At 37.9% G+C, this 18,219-nt stretch overlaps 1 protein-coding gene across 11 annotated transcripts in view; it reads left to right on the forward strand.

Moving 5' to 3' along the window:
- LOC310724820 (CUB and sushi domain-containing protein 1) overlaps positions 1 to 18,219 on the forward strand; it is a 368,464-nt gene that overhangs the window by 224,853 nt on the left and 125,392 nt on the right. For all 11 annotated transcript variants that reach the window (XM_083539181.1, XM_083539178.1, XM_083539179.1 and 8 more), the window contains 5 exons: positions 2,901 to 3,095; positions 4,029 to 4,236; positions 12,445 to 12,557; positions 13,549 to 13,626; positions 16,559 to 16,640. In XM_083539181.1, the coding sequence (XP_083395307.1) occupies positions 2,901 to 3,095; positions 4,029 to 4,236; positions 12,445 to 12,557; positions 13,549 to 13,626; positions 16,559 to 16,640 (676 nt within the window). The remainder of the gene's footprint in view (positions 1 to 2,900; positions 3,096 to 4,028; positions 4,237 to 12,444; positions 12,558 to 13,548; positions 13,627 to 16,558; positions 16,641 to 18,219) is intronic.

Below are 18,219 nucleotides of genomic sequence, written 5' to 3' on the forward strand. Positions count from 1 at the left end.
GGAGAGGTGTGTCCACCCGAAAATAAATAAAGGACATCATGAATAAGTACTTCTTGACAAGCCAAATGAAATGGGCACCTTTTGGAAAAGGAAAAAAAATCTTGCTGTCGCGTTCAAATCCGATTAAATTGACTCTTCTTCCTTGCCACTGCTTGTTAATCAGACAATAAATCAAATGTTTACCAAACTGTATGTTCCCCTTCCAAACTGCTGCAGCAGAAGAGTCTGTCAATTGAGAGCATGATTAATGAACATGGCTTTACCAGTCGCCCGAGATCTCAGGAGGGAGACATTAACAAAATGAATTATTGCAGATTAAATCAATTGCAAGTTCTAAGTGTTTAAAATAGAGCTGTGGACAGACAAGATTTTCACAAGATTTTTTTTTCCCTTTTCTGGCACCTGATGTGACAGCATTTAAATACATCTTCTGCACAAGTCTTAGTGATACGGCTGGATGGCACTGATCTGGCAGTGATGCCAGGTCGCCATTTATTTTTCAATACGTTAACTAGCATTAGTCAATAGGAGAAATGTGATATTTGGAGAAATGTGATATTTGGAGAATGAGCAGGGGTACGTCTGTGAATCCAGAAGAATCAGCTTGCAGCTATTATGCTAATTGATGAAGCCTGAAAATGTCAGTTGCCTCAGGGCTTCAAAAAATGTTAAAACAACTCCACTTCTTGTCCATGTTCTAGATTGATTTCGCAAATAAATACATCGCAATACAGATGGATCATGCCTTGTAGAAAAAAAAAAAAGGAAATGCTGATAGAGATGACTTTCAGTGTTTTTATAACCCATTATACAGAGAACACAGTGAAATTGTATTGGTGCAGACTATGTTCTTCAAAGTTCACTGGGTTGTGAAGTACAAACAAGAAGCTTACATGAGAATTTTGGTAGATGTTTCATGAAATTACATTAGTCCATTATCTGTAATTGCATTATCCCTTCTCGAAGTGCTGTCGAATACAGAACATATCCAGAAACACTGATCTTGATGCAGATTGACACACTGGGTGGGACACAGGGTTTTATGCATGCACATGAAATCTAGTTTACTTTCGGGTACATTCTGGGAAAATGGGAAGAAACCAGAGAACCTGGAGGAATTCTATACGGACCAACACTTTCCATAATCCAACACTGCACCATGTGACTCAACATGATTATTAATGTGTGTTTTCTCAGTCACTTTCTTTATATATATATATATATATATATATATATATATATATATATATATATATATATATATATATATATATATATATATATATATATATATATATATATATACACACACTCGGCTTGTTTTTCTTTTTTTATACATATATAAATGACCAACTGCATAAACTTGGAATCCCATTTGAGTTCGCAAAGCAATCCCCACTTCGCAGCCTTCGCTAGCCAGACTAGTCCCCAAGGCTGATATGCCTTCAGGGGATCTCTGCCTCTGACATGGTTGTTTCCTCTTTGACAGGATCCAACGACACTCTCTGACATTGCCCTTGGGAAAACTGTGCAAGGAAGGCTCATTCCGAATCCAAAACACGGCGTACACACTGGGCAGACTGACTTTACGTATCTCACAGTTTCTTTCGAATCTCGAATTTGAGGGGAAGGTGACACTGCTCATGTAGAGCATGTTTGCAGAATTTTTGTCAGCACTGTGATCTTATTCGCCGTACAGACAAGAGATTGGACAAGTTAGTTGAAAAGTGTTTAATACAGATCAGGTTGAGAAACATGTTGCCAGGTTTTGCGGATTTTTCTGTGCTTTTTTTTGTGCATCACATTCCACATTTAGTCCCAATTTGCCCTTATACTCCACTCTTCTGAGAAGATGCCACTAGATTTTGAAGTGTGCTCCCAGACATTTGTGTTTTTCATCCACAAGTGTATTAGTAAGGTCAGGTTCTGATGTAGGTGAGAAGCTAAGGAGGCCTGGGGTGCAGTCAGCATTCACATTCCTCCCAAAGGTGGTTAATATGGTTCAAAACTTAGAGATCACGTTGATTAGTAAGGTCAGGTTCTGATGTAGGTGAAAAGCTGAGGAGGCCTGGGGTGCAGTCAGCGTTCACATTCATCCCAAAGGTGGTTAATAATATGAGATCAGAGCTTAGGCCATTCAAGATCTTTCCCTTTTTTTTCCTAGTCAGAATAATATATTGATATTTGGGTGCATCCAGACTTTCCTACCAATGATTTTTTTTTTTTTTATCACATCATTGCTGTTGCATTTGTTTTCAAAATAATCAGCTTCAAAAAAGCATTTATAGCCAGCAAATAATCTTAGAAAGATGCCAAAAAATAACCAGTATTTTGATGATTTTTCTACTTTTGAAAGAAAGTGTGGCTTCATACCAACTTGATAAATGTGCATACATTTGAAATATGTAAATAGACCACATATAGAGAACCTGCTAGAACTTCTGGAGTATCACTCATACTTTGTAGTGAAGCACTTTCCCTGTGTTCTCACTCACATTCTTACTCCCTACGTACAGTATACGCCGTCTTCGTTTTTCCCCCAATTCGAAGGTCTTGTGCGAGTATCGCTGCAGATGTGTAGAGCTTGCAAAGTGTGCCTCATGCACCAGGTGAGTTCGAGCAGCTTCAGAGTTTGCTGTGAATACCGAGCTTGCTTAGATGTGAAAAACGTATAAAATAAAATTCTTATGAAGCGTGAAATCTCTCGAGTTTTTTTCCTTGTCTGGCTCTATGAAGATGAAACAAAACTCTGATCTGACCCAAAGAGCCAAGCAGTAAGTTAGCAGATGAAGAACAAACCCAAAGAGTGTGAACGGCGCAGCATATGTAGCACTGCCTTTCGGGAAGCGTCACCCAGTCAGAAACACTTTTTTTGTTTACTCTGCTCCCTCTTTCCCCAGTGCTGCCGAGTCACACGTGTGGAAATCCAGGACTAATACCGAGAGGAATCATTCATGGGACGAGGTATAATATTGGGGACAAAATCCGCTACACCTGTGTGATGGGATACGTCTTGGAAGGCCATGCCGTTCTCACGTGTATCGTGAGCCCTGGAAGTGGTGCATCGTGGGACTTTCCAGCACCATTCTGTAGAGGTACAGGAGTTACATTAAAAATGAAACAAGCAGTGGGTGAAGATTTCTTCTGAGACGTTTATTCCTGTTTGTTGCGTATGCTTAAGGTGTTTTCATACCTGTGCTCCAAGCCCAGAGACTTTGCTCTTTTTTGTTGAAGTGTGAAGCTGTTTTTGAGCTCACAAGTAGTCTAGAGAGCCGAACCCTGCTCTCTGGACTGTAGGACACTTGAAAATATTGGTCTGGGACTTGCTTCAGCTGCATCTGGTGTGTTGCGTGTGTGTGTGCGTGTGTGTGCGTGTGTGTGTGTGTGTTTGTTTATAAGATTTTTACTTTCAGAACCACCAAAACCTGCATGTACAAAATTGTTTTTTTGAGGAATTGTTCCATATGAAAGCAATACCGTGATTAAGAGCCGCTTCCACAATCAATTCCAGAATCAGTCCAAAGCGCAGACTCAAGATTTCAGGCCAAATATGAAAACGCCTTGTGAGCAGCTTTGCCCCTTAAAGTGTCAGAAAGCCGTTCGCACAGTTATGCAGACACTTTGGTATCAATTACGTTTATTAAAATCGATTCAAAGAATTGTTTCACATTGATAAATGAGTTGAGTAAAGTACATCACCTACAGTCTCAGTGCACTGTCAGCAAATATCTCCAAAACGGTTTTGGATCTTAAATATGGTCAAATTTATCCAATTTAATATTTTACGTATTATGAAATGTACTGTTAGTAAGATTATTCAGCCTGTTTTGGACACGTTTATATTTCACTTTTTTTTATGCTACTGGCAAATAATTTTATTTCAATTTCGATAATTTTATTATGAGATCATTTGATCAATGTTCAGCTTTTCCAGAATTTCACTTCCTAAAATAACATTATTGTCACCATTTATTGAAAACCGAATAAATGTTAAGTTGTTTGACATTTTCCTTCCTTGTCTGGATCAGCTGATGGAGCATGTGGTGGCACATTAAGAGGGACAACAGGAACAATATCCAGTCCTCACTTCCCCTCAGAATATGAGAATAGTGCAGACTGCACATGGAGTATTTTGGCTGAGCCCGGAGACACCATCGCATTGGTGTTCACAGACTTCCAGCTGGAGGACAGATATGACTTTCTGGAGATCAGCGGCACAGAAGCGCCATCAATATGGTGAGTAAACAGACCGTGACTTCCACCGGGAGCAGACCGGCTTTATCTGTCCTCGTCTCTAGGACACGTGGCATGCATTAAGAGGGACATGAGACCTGCGGATAATGAAGCTAGCGCGATCAATGAAAAATCGCCACCTCATCGGTGATAAAAAAAAGGAAATACAGGGCCTAATCCAATTGGTTTAATAGCAGACGTCCACTTGATGTACTTCTAGGAGGCTTCTTTTAGAGCCGGTGTTCGTTTCTACACTCCATAAAAAAGAAAACGAGTTGCCGTCTTACTTGATCCCAATGATAGTTTTGAAAACACATCGCTCCATTTCCTCTACTATTCACATGAGCTATTTCTGTTGCCAAACAGATGGTTGGTCTTTTTAGATTTAACGCTGTACACATCCTTCTTCTTTGCGGCTTCCTGCTTTCTTTTTTTTCCCCCTATCCTGCTTTCGATCTGCCTTTTTAACCTTCACACTTCTTTTTGTTTTTCCTCCTCTTGCCTAATGGCAGACCAATTTTGAGTGCCACCATAGTGAGAGAATTCTGTGAGGCGACTATGGCTGAACTCCATTAACTTCACGCTCGGTGAATAAACATGTCCTCGCTCATGATGGAGGGAGGCATTGAGCAGGCAGCCTGGTTGGCTTGGCAAACTCAATGAAGTGCTGTCACACTTAATTTTTTGGAATATTTGTTTTCTCTTTTGTTCTTCCTTTTCTTTTTTTGCCCGCCACACTCAAACCAGACATCACGTGTTCTTCATGAAATAGCATTATTTCACTAGTTTGGAGATGAAATTAATTCTCTCTTTCTATTCTATCTTTTCGACTATTTGACAGGTATAATTTCCTTACAGATGTGGTTCCGTTAAAGCGAACCATTCAATACAGAGGTGCTGGAGGCCTTGCTTGCTTTTGCTTCTAGGTTTTTTTTTTTTTCCCGCCATAGGACATAGGGGCAGGTGGAAATGTCAAGATTGAGAATTCTACAGTGTCCGTTAATAGCCTTTGAGAGAGTGTCATTGAATCGCTTGAATGCGGCTTGAATTGGATCTGCTCAAAGGCAGAGTCTGCAATGTGGTTTAAGCAAAAAAAAATAATAAATAAATAAATAAGTGCGAGCTCCAGTGAGCAATGGTGTCAAATGAAAATCAGATTTGAGGAAAATCAATCTTGTGTCCTGCTGCCTTTCATGTTCTCGGTGTGAATGGCCCATCTGGAATGTGGCACTACCCTCTGAAAAAAATTTATAAATACATTTAAATACCCTTTGACTCCAAATACTGCTGCAAAGCTACAGTTGCTCATTAAATAGATATAAGGATGCAATATAGGGCTTTGTGACATCGTAGATCACTTTTGCGGTATAAGACGCCAATGATGATTTGTGTTTATTTACATTTTTTTCAGAAGTAATATTTACTTAATGGTATTTTATGGGCAAACCAATATATTAGCCTGCCTACATCCTGTCTAAAACACCGTCCGTCCCCGTCCCCCCCCTCTCTTATGTATATGTATGTCCTGTTTATAATGTATACTTGACAATACTATCTACCAAAATGGTACAGTTTAGTAAAAAAAAAAACTCAACTATTTTAAGTGCTGGGTCTCTAAAGCTCTAAAAAATATGCTCTGCATTATCATATCTATCATTCTTCAATCCTCTTGGATGAGACACATATTCATCAAATCGCAAAATTCATCTGCAGTAAAATTGTCACTTTATAGAATGCAATGAAGACTTCGGTTGATCCCCACGCTCATAACAAATTTCTTCCCTGCTAAAGAAATACATTTTTAATCCACAGACCAGAGGAGAGATTTTTAAACAGCTGACACGAAAAAAGACAGAGGGCAATAACGATGAAAAAATTGATAAGATAACTGACTCGTTATTGCTTTTCAAACATAAAAATCCCGGTAGCTATTGCGTTATTGCATAAAATTTCCGCTGCACTTCACTCGTGGGTGGTCAAATGTGTAAAGCGATACGTTTCATATTACAGTGCAAAATGCAGACTTTTGTACTTCGACTATGATTATATATATAATGGCGCATCCATTCAATCCAGGGAACCATTTATTCCATTTTTGTGCCAGCAGTAATGTTCCTGGTGTAAAATTGGTTTAAAATAGACTTTACTGACCACCATGTGTTCATCGTTATATTACCAACAAGTGTTATAATTATTCATTCATTTCGTTATTTCATCTTCTCCCGCTTATCCGTAATTCGGGTCGCGGGGGCAGCAGTCTAAGCAGATTCCCCAGACACTTCTCCGTGTCCTGGGATCAGGCTGTCAAGGCTCCCGCCTTCGACTGCTGCCCAATCCTCTCAGCACCGGTACCTTACGGTCCCACCTGCAGGTGGTGAGCCCACGGAAGGCGGCCTCACGTCGCTCCAACGTCACGGTCCTTGGTTTATTTTTCTCGTAAGGGTCCCCTGGAGCATAGAGGGTTAAGGGCCTTGCTCAAGGGCCCAAGAGTGGCAGCTTGGCGATACCGGGGCTTGAACCCCCGACCTTCCGATCGGTAACCCAGCGCCTTAACCGCTGGAGCCACCACTCCCCCAGTGTTATAATTACTGTATTATTATTATTATTATTATTATTATTATTATTATTATTATTATTATTATTATTATTATTATTATTTACATTCTCACAAAAAAAAGTTACGTTTCCAGTATAACCAGGTTCACATTTCAATGAAGGAAGGAAGGACAGGACAGGAAGGGGACAGGACAGGAAAGAAGGAGTCTACAATGTGAAATGTTGTGTTTTTGTTACACCATATAAAACGACAAATTCCCTAAGCTTTATATCAAATCATTTGCTGGTCAACGATATAATAAAGCACTCAGATTGTTTTCACTCAGATGATCACTTCATATGCAAAACAGCACCATTACCCCCCCCCCCCCCCCTTTACTTTTCATTGCTTTAGTAATGTTGAACTGTTGAACCAATCAGCATGAAGATGTCCCCAAGTTAAAGTTGTTTACAATGGAATGGGGATCTGGATGTTTGTCAGCTGGCATTTCGTGTTAAATTCATTGTGTACGAATTCAAATTTTATTTGTCACATACACAATAATAAAGATTACGACGTAGTGAAATAGAATATAACAAAGATAAAACAAATGAAAATAAAGTTTAAAAAGTACACAAGTATATTAAATGTATTAACTATAACTTAATAATAATATAGAAAAATATAGAAAAAGAATAGTAGAGTAATAGAGTATATATATATATATATATATATATATATATATATATATATATATATATATATATATATATATATATATATATATATACAGTGGAACCCGGTTATCTCGCCCTCGGTTACCTCGACAACCCTATTAAGTCGACGTTTTTTCTAAGCATTGTTTATCGGTTATGTCGACTTTTTTTATGTCGCTGAACCCTGATATCTCGGGCACAAGGGGGGAAAAATTTGCCATTTAACGTCGGTTATCTCGGTGCAGCCGCAGAAGAACTCGCGAAAGAGCTTCAGAGAAAGCGGCCGAGAAAACACCTGACACGCTGAAGGGGGCCGAAGGGGGCGTGGCAGGTGGATTCCTGACAGATAAACATGTACTGTTAGTATTTTTATAACATGCCTTGATCAAACAAATCGCAGCAACGCTGTTGTGTAAAAAAAAAAACTTCAAAAACACGTGCATGCACATTCTCATTTATTAACGCACATCATGTACATAAAGAAATTTCAAGCACGTTAATATACTGCCGCCATTTTGATTTTTGTTTATCTCGATCATCGGTTACCTCGATGCTTTTTGGCGACCCCCTAGGACATCGACATAACCGGGTTCCACTGTATATAAATTCTTCATCTTTCTCAGATTAATTCGGTGTAAAATAGGTGTCTGATTGATTCTAGAGTTGTTGAATTCTAAGTAAAAGATGCACTAGTGGGAGATTTTGCGTGAAACAGTCAGATATGTATTTGACCACATTCACAAATCTACAATGTTCATTCACAAAGGCCTTATTAACTACCTGCAATTATAAACTCCTGATTAAACTACAGTACAGTATATTTCCGTTGCATAGCAGTAGGATATTTTCCAATTTTCTAACCTGAATTTGGTCACTTTCTTTTTTGCCTTATTAACATACATGAGCTCATAGACAGGAGGACAGAGCGAATGTCAAGCCTCCTACTTAAAGAGCAAAGCCAAATTTGGTTTCCAGCCATCACATTGGTGTGGCAACTCATGATTACTTAATGGGGCAAAAAAAGCAATAGGGTTTCACCTCCCACCAAGGAGAAAGTGTGCAGATAGTGGGCATAGTGCTTTATTATGGGATGCCATCCCATCCCATGTGCATTTACGTTGGGGTTTCATGCACAATGTTTTATGTAATAGGCTCTAAAGTCACTGTGAACCTGAACAGTGATAAAGCTATACAGTGATTAAAGAATACATAATGTGAGATGGATTTTGGAACCGATGTTGACTCATATTTGATTATGTTCAAAACTCCACACCGCGTGCGGATCATAATCTGATATGTCGACATCACTCTCAACTCTTTTTGCCAGAAAATATGGAGTCGGATGCATATTGCAGCAGCCTTATAATAAAATAAAGACTATCAATGTATTGAAGACTTCACTGTTCTTTGGATATGTATTAAAGTTTTTAACTTGAGGCGTTCCTGTTACAGAGGCACTTCTGGTGCTGCAGGGTGTCAATTGGACATTTTTTTGCAAAAAAAAAACACACAGTTTTATTTGATGGAACTATTTCTGTCAAAACCATATCATTTGGAGAAGTGTTTTTACGTGTACCAAATAGTGCTTTAGATTAATGTAGATAAAATGGTTTCTGCAGAATCTTTACTTAAATCTTCTTAAATAAAAAAGCCGGAATAAATTAAGGGCCATTATTTGATCTCTGGTTATAAACACACAGACATTTTTTTAATTAAATTAAATTAGTTTGCAAGTACTTTAATAACAGATTCTACCTCTTCTCGCACTATCCTTTAGCGTTAGTTTCCTCATGGCAGGAAAAACTGCCATGAGCAAACTCTTTAAGCTCTGTATCATCTACTGCTTGTCCAGCACTGACTGCCCCTTTTACACTCCACTGATCTTCTCTTTCCTCAAACGAAATAGAAGGACCTCAGCACTCTGTGTTAATTGCAAGTCACAGTAGCTTAATGCCAGACTTCAGTGCTCTCTCTTTCTCTATGTTTTTCTATCTATCTTGTTTTTTTTTACACAGTCTCACCTGTAGATGATCTTCCTCAAAGGGTGCAGATACAGGTACAACGATATATGAGCGATAAATGATAACCGAATAATCTCGACATTGAACAAAGGACTTATAGGATGGGTTTAAATATGTCCCTGAACAGAGAATTTTAGCAAAGCATTGTCAAGCAAAGGCCTCTATAATACATAGAAAAAGTTGAGACGCCTTTGTGTGTTTTAGTATTATGTGAGTGTAGTAGCCTGAGGTGGGCAGCGGTTGCTGATCAGAAGGTTTCAGCAGAGCAGAGCTATTACTGGTCAGACCTAATGAGCCTTGTCTCCAACGTCTATAATGACTAACCCTATGGTTCATGTCTCCTCTTGGAGCCAAGTCTAGACTCCGGACATATCAAATATATAATAAAAAATATTTTTGAAAACATCACCTAAAAGTAGCACAATGCACATGTGAAACCAGGTCATCTTGACCTAAATAATTCAAAGGTTCCCAGATGTGTGTGTGTGTGTGTGTGTGTGTGTGTGTGTGTGTGTATATGAATATATATATATATATATATATATATATATATATATATATATATATATATATATATATATATATATATATATATATATATATAATATATATATATATATATATATATATATATATATATATATATATATATATATATATATATACACACACACACACACACATACATATCTGGAAACCTTAGAAATATTAATGCAATAAAAAAAACGTGTGTGTGTGTTCTACAAATGATTATATTAGAATATAGATTGTTACTGTTTGTTTTCATGTGTAAGAAAGATCACCTGATGTCATGAATCTAGAAAAAAAAAAAAAAAGAATTATAGTTATGCAGCAACCAGGCCAGGTTCCATCTGTAAAAAAGACACCACAGAGCCTCACAGACCTGCTGTCATTGTCTCCCACAGTGCACACAGCCCTTTCCATGAACTGCAGACAAAGGTGTGGAGAGAGAGCTCACATCACATAGCAAGTTTACACACCTTAAGCTCCACCAGAGGAGAACTTTTAATAGGCACCCTGGTATAAGTGGGGAAAAAAATAGAAAAAAGAGCTGTTGCTGGAAGATGATGCATCTGGAAGAGATCAAAGAGGTGCTGGAGCCACATGGTCCCCTGTGTTTAAGAAACAAGCTGTACTGATTTTCCCTTGTGATCAAAGTCAAAGTTTAAAATTATATTTTGTAAGCAGTTTCAGTTGCTCTGCTTAATGGCAGCGTTCCCAGGGCTACATGACACCTGCAGATCACCCTCACTATTGAAATAAACCCAGAATATATTAACATTTATGAAGGATTATTCCAACAGGAATGTGTTGCCATAAATACTGTCTTTGTCGAAGTTCATTTCAAGTTGTCAGTATCAGTGAAATTTCAAACAATCAGCAGTGCATTGAATAAGTTATACCAGAAATATAGTAATAGAATAATATAGAATATTATATAAGATTTTATAGTCTATTGCTAACTTGAGCACGGAGGTGGATTAGAGTGGCGCCGCCCTTGGTCCGAGTCGATCAGTGTAACGACCGACCAAAGGGTAGTTGAGATCCCGTCTTGCCTGTACAGGGAGTGCTCAGGAACCTTTTTACGTAGGGAGCTCTAGCGGGCTGTGGGAGCGGGGTATAAGCCAGCGTTGTCGCTGCTGTATTTCTCCCTGCCGTAACTTAATACAAGGGAAAATAGAGAAAAAACTTCCATTAGTTGGGAGCCAGACATTCTCCAAACTGCTGTCTTTCATGGCTCCTTTTATACACTTTACACGACTCAGGGTGGGTGAAGAGTTTCTGCTCCCCTCATTTGGTCTCGTTGGGACGCTTCCTGCCATGTGTGTTGTGGCTCTCCACAACATGGGTGCTGAAGTGGCGCTGTCCATTCAGCACCCATCTAACAGTTGCTGCGTGTGGACAGTGAGGCCATCGTCATAATTATATAATAATAATATTATACTAATACAGTAATGCATATTGAGCTCTGATTATTAATTAACTCGTAAAATCATAAGTGTATTATGCACTCTGATTACCTACCTACAATAAACTCTGGTTGTTATGATACTAGTAATTATAAAGAGCAAAATAAATCCAAATAATGGTCATAATAATGATTGTTAAAGTTTATTTTTATTTGATTTATTACAGCAATATGCAGAGGAACAGTATACATTTGATGAACCCGAGAAGAAAATCTAATGAATAATTGGCACAAAGAGAAAACACCAACAGCTTCATTATTTATAGAGAATCACCACAAACAAAGCATGCAATACAATATTTCTCTCTGTCTCTCTCTCTCTCTCTCTCTCTCTCTCTCTCTCTCTCTCTCTCTCTAACTCTCTCTCTCTCTCTCTCTCTCTCTCTCTCTCTCTCTCTCTCTAACTCTCTCTTTCTCTCTCTCTCTGTCCTACACGGGTTAAAATAAGCATTAAAATAAAATGTACAATTAAAATAAAATCCCTGATTATATTACTAATCACTGATTATATTACATATAGTATTAGTAAAATACAGTATAGTAATTTTTTTAAGTATTAGTATAATATAGGAAAAATAACAGACTGAAGAATATTAAACCAAACCACAATTAATATAGTCACAGATTCTAGAAAAGCATTGGTAATTTGCCGTGAGAGCGTTCACAAGCTTTTTAATAGTTGCTGTTTTTAGTGAATGCGGTCAGTTAAGTAGTCATAAAATTACAAAAGACCAGAAGAAGAATGCATGCTCTGGCCTCGGTCCAAAAGAAATAGCCCTAATCATAGTTTTAATGGCCTTTTTGGAAAACAACCCTCACATTCTGGCCTTTTCCAGACTGGATTTACAGCACGCGTGTATAATTTTACCGAGTAAATTGCCTTGTTTAAAGTGTTTCAATTCTATTGCCGATTTCACTCATGAAATTCTGCTCTGTTTCCCACTCCAGGCTCACTGGCATGAATCTGCCATCGCCTGTCATCAGCAGCAAGAACTGGCTGCGGCTGCACTTCACGTCTGACAGCAACCATCGGCGGAAAGGATTTAGCGCCCAGTACCAAGGTAAGTGTGGTGAAAAGAGGCCCTCCCATGGCTGGTATACGTGGAGCAGTTGGCAGCGTGCGGTCGCATGCCAGTCCGCTGCCTGGTGAGCTGTACCTGTAACACTGCTGAATTAGATACCGTCGTGTGATTACAGACACCGAGCTGCAGTAAGCCGATCTGCCGAATCTCACTTCACACCTGATTTTTAAAACAGGAAACAAATAGAGAAATCTGCATCTTTCATATAAATTATGCAAACCAAGACATTTTTTTTATTGTTTTCCTGAAATGAGCTGATGATCCAGGAGGCAATTTGCACAATTTGCAGGTGATTTGGTGCATCCTGGGTAGCGCTTGGAATTTGTGGCCTCGGAATATAAAAAAAAGAAAGAAATGTTTGGTGAATGTTTACTAATGTGTTTATCTATATTTTATAAAAGTGATATTTTTATACATGTACATGCGTGTATGTATTTATAATATCGCGTGTGTGATTTAATTTGTGTGTGTAGTATTACAACATCATTCATTTGAAAAGAGCACTGATTCAGCCTGCTGGTTGCTCATTATTCCCTATTTTAATTTCATTAAAGCCCTGAGATGAAGTGATGTCATATAGTGCGAAAATGACAAAAAAAATAATTAATCAACCTCCTGATTTTTTGGCTCACAATTGGATTCCACACCCAATATAATTACAAGCCTGTAAGAACTCCAGCGGCACTGACGCCTTAATGCATTTCATACAAACACAAAAAGCAGTTTGATAACATTCCCTGCCAAATTAGTTTTTACGTTTTACATCACGTTTTTACTCCCTGACATGGATTTTTAATAAAAAAAAAAATTATCCTTCATTGAAAAAGAATAATGAAAGAAGAATGTACACTAATTAATAATGATCTATCTATCTATCTGTCTGTCTGTCTGTCTGTCTGTCTGTCTGTCTGTCTGTCTGTCTGTCTGTCTGTCTGTTTCACATTTCATTCTTTTCTTCTTCTCTCTACAGTAAAGAAGGCCATTGAGATGAAGTCCAGAGGAGTGAAAATGCTTCCAAATAAGGACACAAACCACAAAAATGCAGTCTGTAAGCACACTTTTGATCCACTTATGCCTCACATGCACGACGAGACAGGAAGCGCTCAACAACGAAGACTTAAGACTTTACAAAACGTGTCGCTTTTTAACGAAACCATCCAAATGGGTTCAAAGCAGCGACTATATACAGAGCAGATCTGAAGTCTCAAAAGTCAGATTCAGGAATACAAATGGGATAAACATCAGAGAAAATCTCAAATCCCTAATTATCAGATTTCACAACATCAATCTACAACGTATCGAGAATATTTGTGGTTCTGTGTTTTGTTGAGCAGGTAAACAGGTTCTGTAGCTAAATGAGCAACCAAAAGGTTTCCTGACTCCAACAGACTTACTAGTTTTCACGTCAAGTCAAGAAGCTTTTATTGTCATTTAAACCATATATAGCCGATGCAGTACACAGTGAAATTAAACAACGTTCCTCCAGAACCCAGGTGCTACATACAACAACATAAAACAACAGTCACAGAACAGAAAAAACACAGGGCCAAGAACTAACCTGCCCTAACCTTTATGTGATTTTAATTCATCTTGTACACTTGAGGAGTTGCTCTACGTCTCTTTTATCTGTAGAATTACATATACATGCACACACGTCTGTGATGTTTTCTCCAGCGGAATACTAAAACACTTTAAATACGAACACAATGCACCTTCATATTCTGCATATGAACAGAAGTATACATGTTGTTTATGTGATATTCAGTGTATGAAATTACCAGCAACAAGTCTACTGTAGGATCGAGGCTGTATTGGTCATGTAGAGCAACTCCTCAAATGTAGAAGATGAATTAAAATCACATAAAGGTTAGGGCATATTAATGATATAAAAGGTGGTCTTCTATAAGTGACTATTCATATGCAAAATCTTCTAAATTTAAGTCTGTAATTAGTTTAATCAACTTAAAGATGTGTAATGCAATGACAACACCTGTATTTATACATACCTGTGCATGCATACAGGAATTAATTCATAAACTAAAATGCATATTTTTTAATTATCTTTATTATTATTATTAAATCTATAATGATGCCCATGGAAAACACTGGGATTTTTCCCAGGGAAGTTCTGAATTTTTTCATAATTTGAGTTAATTATAGGTTTTGTTTATTTTGCTTGTACCCCAATACAACATTAGTAAATTCTCTTTCTCAAAATAAAAATAAACTACTAGCATAATTAAAACCATAAGCCTGATCATAAAAAAAATAAAAATAAAGTAACCTTGTGAACGCATTGTGCAGCGACTCACGTTCACATTAATTGATAAAGTCTGTCTTGTAGTTCGCTCATGAATCACCTGCATGCGCAATAAACAACTTTAATGTCTGCCAGATGTGTGATCCAGATTGCGTAGATAAAAAGGTATGAATTGGACCAAGCCTTGACTTAACTGTCGTTGTAAGCTGAGGGTTAGTCACATGACAACACCATCGGCCCCAGCAGTGAGCTGATTATTCTGCTAATAAACTATGTTGCATATATTAAAGATAGATCCTCAGTTATAACGTCTCTTGACATTGTAAAATGGGCTGTCGGGCAATTTACTTGAAAATCGTTGGAGCATTTAGCTAAGTACCGATGACTCTGGGTCAAGCCTTTGCTCTGCTGTACGTTTAAAGAGCCCGGCGTGATGGAACGTCTCTTGTTATAGCCTCCTAAAAAAGTAGGTTTGCTCTTGCATGAAATTAAATCTAATTGAAATCATCATATGAAATGTTTTAGATTTAAAGGGTGGTGCTTGAGGAATGCTTTATTAAAAAAAGAAGTGAGAGAGAAAGAGAGAGAGAGAGAGAGAGAGAGAGAGAGATGCTGTGGTATTTATTTCCAGACACTATAGAATGAGAGAGAGAGAAAAGAGAGAGAGAGAGAGAGAGAGAGAGAGAGAGATATTCAGTGTTATGCCTAAAGCAGAATTCGAGAGATGACCTAATGTAATTTCAGGCAGTAAATGAACCTGGACAATGCTGCAGAGTGATGTAGTGTCTGAGGTGCGAATACCAGCATGCTGAAGCCCAGGAGAGTTGAAGAATGTGACAGACGTGTGCTATGACCTTTTCTTTCTTTCTTTTTTTTTTTTTCTTTAAATCTCCTACACCCTCCCCCCCCCAACCCATCTCTTTCTGTCTGTCTCTGTGTGTCTTTATATCTTTCTTTTCTCTTGTATGGAAATAGCCTTGAGTCTCTGATCACTCAATCCCTTGTCACCACAGAAAGAATAGGCTTTTCAGCTACGAATGCAAACCACTGAAGAACACTGACACCTTCTTTCAGACCAAAAAGCCATTTTTCATTCTTTCATGCTGCACACTGGCCTCTTTGTTGTTTTATATTGGGGTTTTTTTTTTTGTTTGTTTGTTTGTTTGCGTGTCTTTTTTTTTTTTCTTTTTTTCTTGGAGGTCCCCTTGCAAGTTTCATAAACTCTTTGGAAATCGTGTTGTTTCTTTTCTTTGTAATTTTTATGCTCCGAGTCCCTATTCTACTACTCGGACAAGAGTGACATTTTTGCCATTTTCCAAACAAAACATTTGGTTTAAGAGCAAGCCGAACGGTAATCCAGCATTCCTACAGTTTTTGCTACTACGTTCTGTTAAGGGCTGATTTTGTAGCCCAATAGAGTGAAATTTATCTTCGATTAAAACTAACAGCCCTGTTCGTGTTATAATAGGAAGAAATTATTTATTGTGATTTTTTTTTTTTTCTTTTTTTAAATGCCATGGAACAATATTAAAATTTTTCTCAACTCTGCTTTATTGCTCCTCTATTAACGTTTTTCAGTACTTCAGTACTCAAAGATCTTATATTCACAATGCTGTCTATTATGTTTATGTATTGAATTGTAAAAGTGTGTGTGTTTTTGTGAAGTTTTTTCTCTCTTTAGAGTTGACATTTCTATTCTCTCGCTCTACATTTTACGCAGTGAGCCAAGGAGGATTGACTGCAGACATCTGTCCGGATCCAGGGATTCCAGAGAACGGGAAACGAATTGGCTCCAGTTTCCAGTGGGTGCTCCCTTTGCTCCTCTTATCTGCTGTGCTTGTTCTGTGTAATGGGAGTTTCATGGCACGGTTGTAATTAGAGGCAGCCCTGCTGTTTGACATTATGTAGTTTGATCCTCCATTCTCACTGCTAAGGACATAAAAGTCAAAGCTTGCTCAATAGGTCTGGAGCTCCGCTGGGAGATGATCCCTTTGTGGAGCTCAGGTCGTATCACTGATACTTAAGTCGCAGCAGGACCTAACAGTTCTCAACCTGGAACCATTTTTATCCCATTAGTTAGAAAAAATTCTCTACGGTGCAAAAATCGTAGGCTTGTGCATGTAAATGCTCGAACCTATTGCGTAAATGCAGCTAATAAACTTAGCAGTTCTTAGAAACCCTGCCACAGTTCTTCTGTTGAGCCTGACTTCTCACTATTCACTTAATCATAACAATACAATCTTTATTACATTATTTTAAATTCGTGTTATTATTGTTCTTACATCAAATAATGATTTTTACAAAAATGTGTATTAAAAGAATTTGACTTGCAGGGTGAGCAGACGTATGGAAGAGTAGAGGATTAGCTCACTCTGTAGCTCGCTGTTTGTCATAAATATGTCCGTAAAACACTTTTACCAATGGACATTGTCTTAATGCAGCTTTTCACAGATAAAGCGGTTATAAAGTTGTATGAAAGAGTGTTAGTTCAGTGCCTATAAGTTTGTTTCATTTTGTTGTAAGTTTATCTCGAATGAGTGGCAACTGTGGTGAAGGAAAAACTCCCTCAGGTGGTATGATGAAGAAACCTCGAGAGAAACCAGACTCAAAAGTGAACCTCGTCCTCATCCTCAACACCGAATGTTTATTCATTACAGTTCAGATCACTGAACACCTCAACAACGATGGACAAAACTGTTTCTGTTCCTGAGTCTTTGTAGCAGATTGTTGGTATTCATCCTCAAAGTGGTTGTCTTGGAGAGGTCCTTTGGTACAATGTGTTTGTACGGATATTTCAAGAGAAATTGCGGCTACAAATTTCACCCCTTCGAACCACCAGGAATGGAGAGATTTACATAAATAAGAGGAAAAAGGGAAGAAAGGGAATGATGGGTGTACAATGTTATCATTTTGAACGCAAAGACTCATCCTTTTTTATATGATTTTATATTGTATTGAGGTTATTCTTACCACTTCTGGCTTTTCGGAGGAGCGAAAGAGAATAAGTAATAAGACATTTAGTCAAAAAAGATGTTTTACAATTTTGATTACGGTCACAAGAATCAAGCAAATGAAATGTACTTAATAAACTGTATAAGAAACACTGTTAATACGCTGCCTCAAAAAACATTTTTTTATTTTGCTACTATAACAAAACGCTGTACTATTGACATAAAGAGAAAGAAAAAAATAAAGCACAACAAGCAAGCTTGGTTTATTGACTGTAAAGTGAAGGTCCAGCTGCTGATGCAAGTGCTTTGTACGAATGCGAAGTGAATTGCATACACCTATTTATTTGAAAAATAAAAGAGAAACTGCAGTGCTTTTTGGAGCACACTGACACTCATCATCCATATTTTGGTGGGTTTGTTTGCTTTATTT

This window comes from Silurus aristotelis, assembly GCF_946808225.1.
Source record: "Silurus aristotelis genome assembly, chromosome: 4".
Taxonomy (NCBI): Eukaryota; Metazoa; Chordata; class Actinopteri; order Siluriformes; family Siluridae; genus Silurus; species Silurus aristotelis.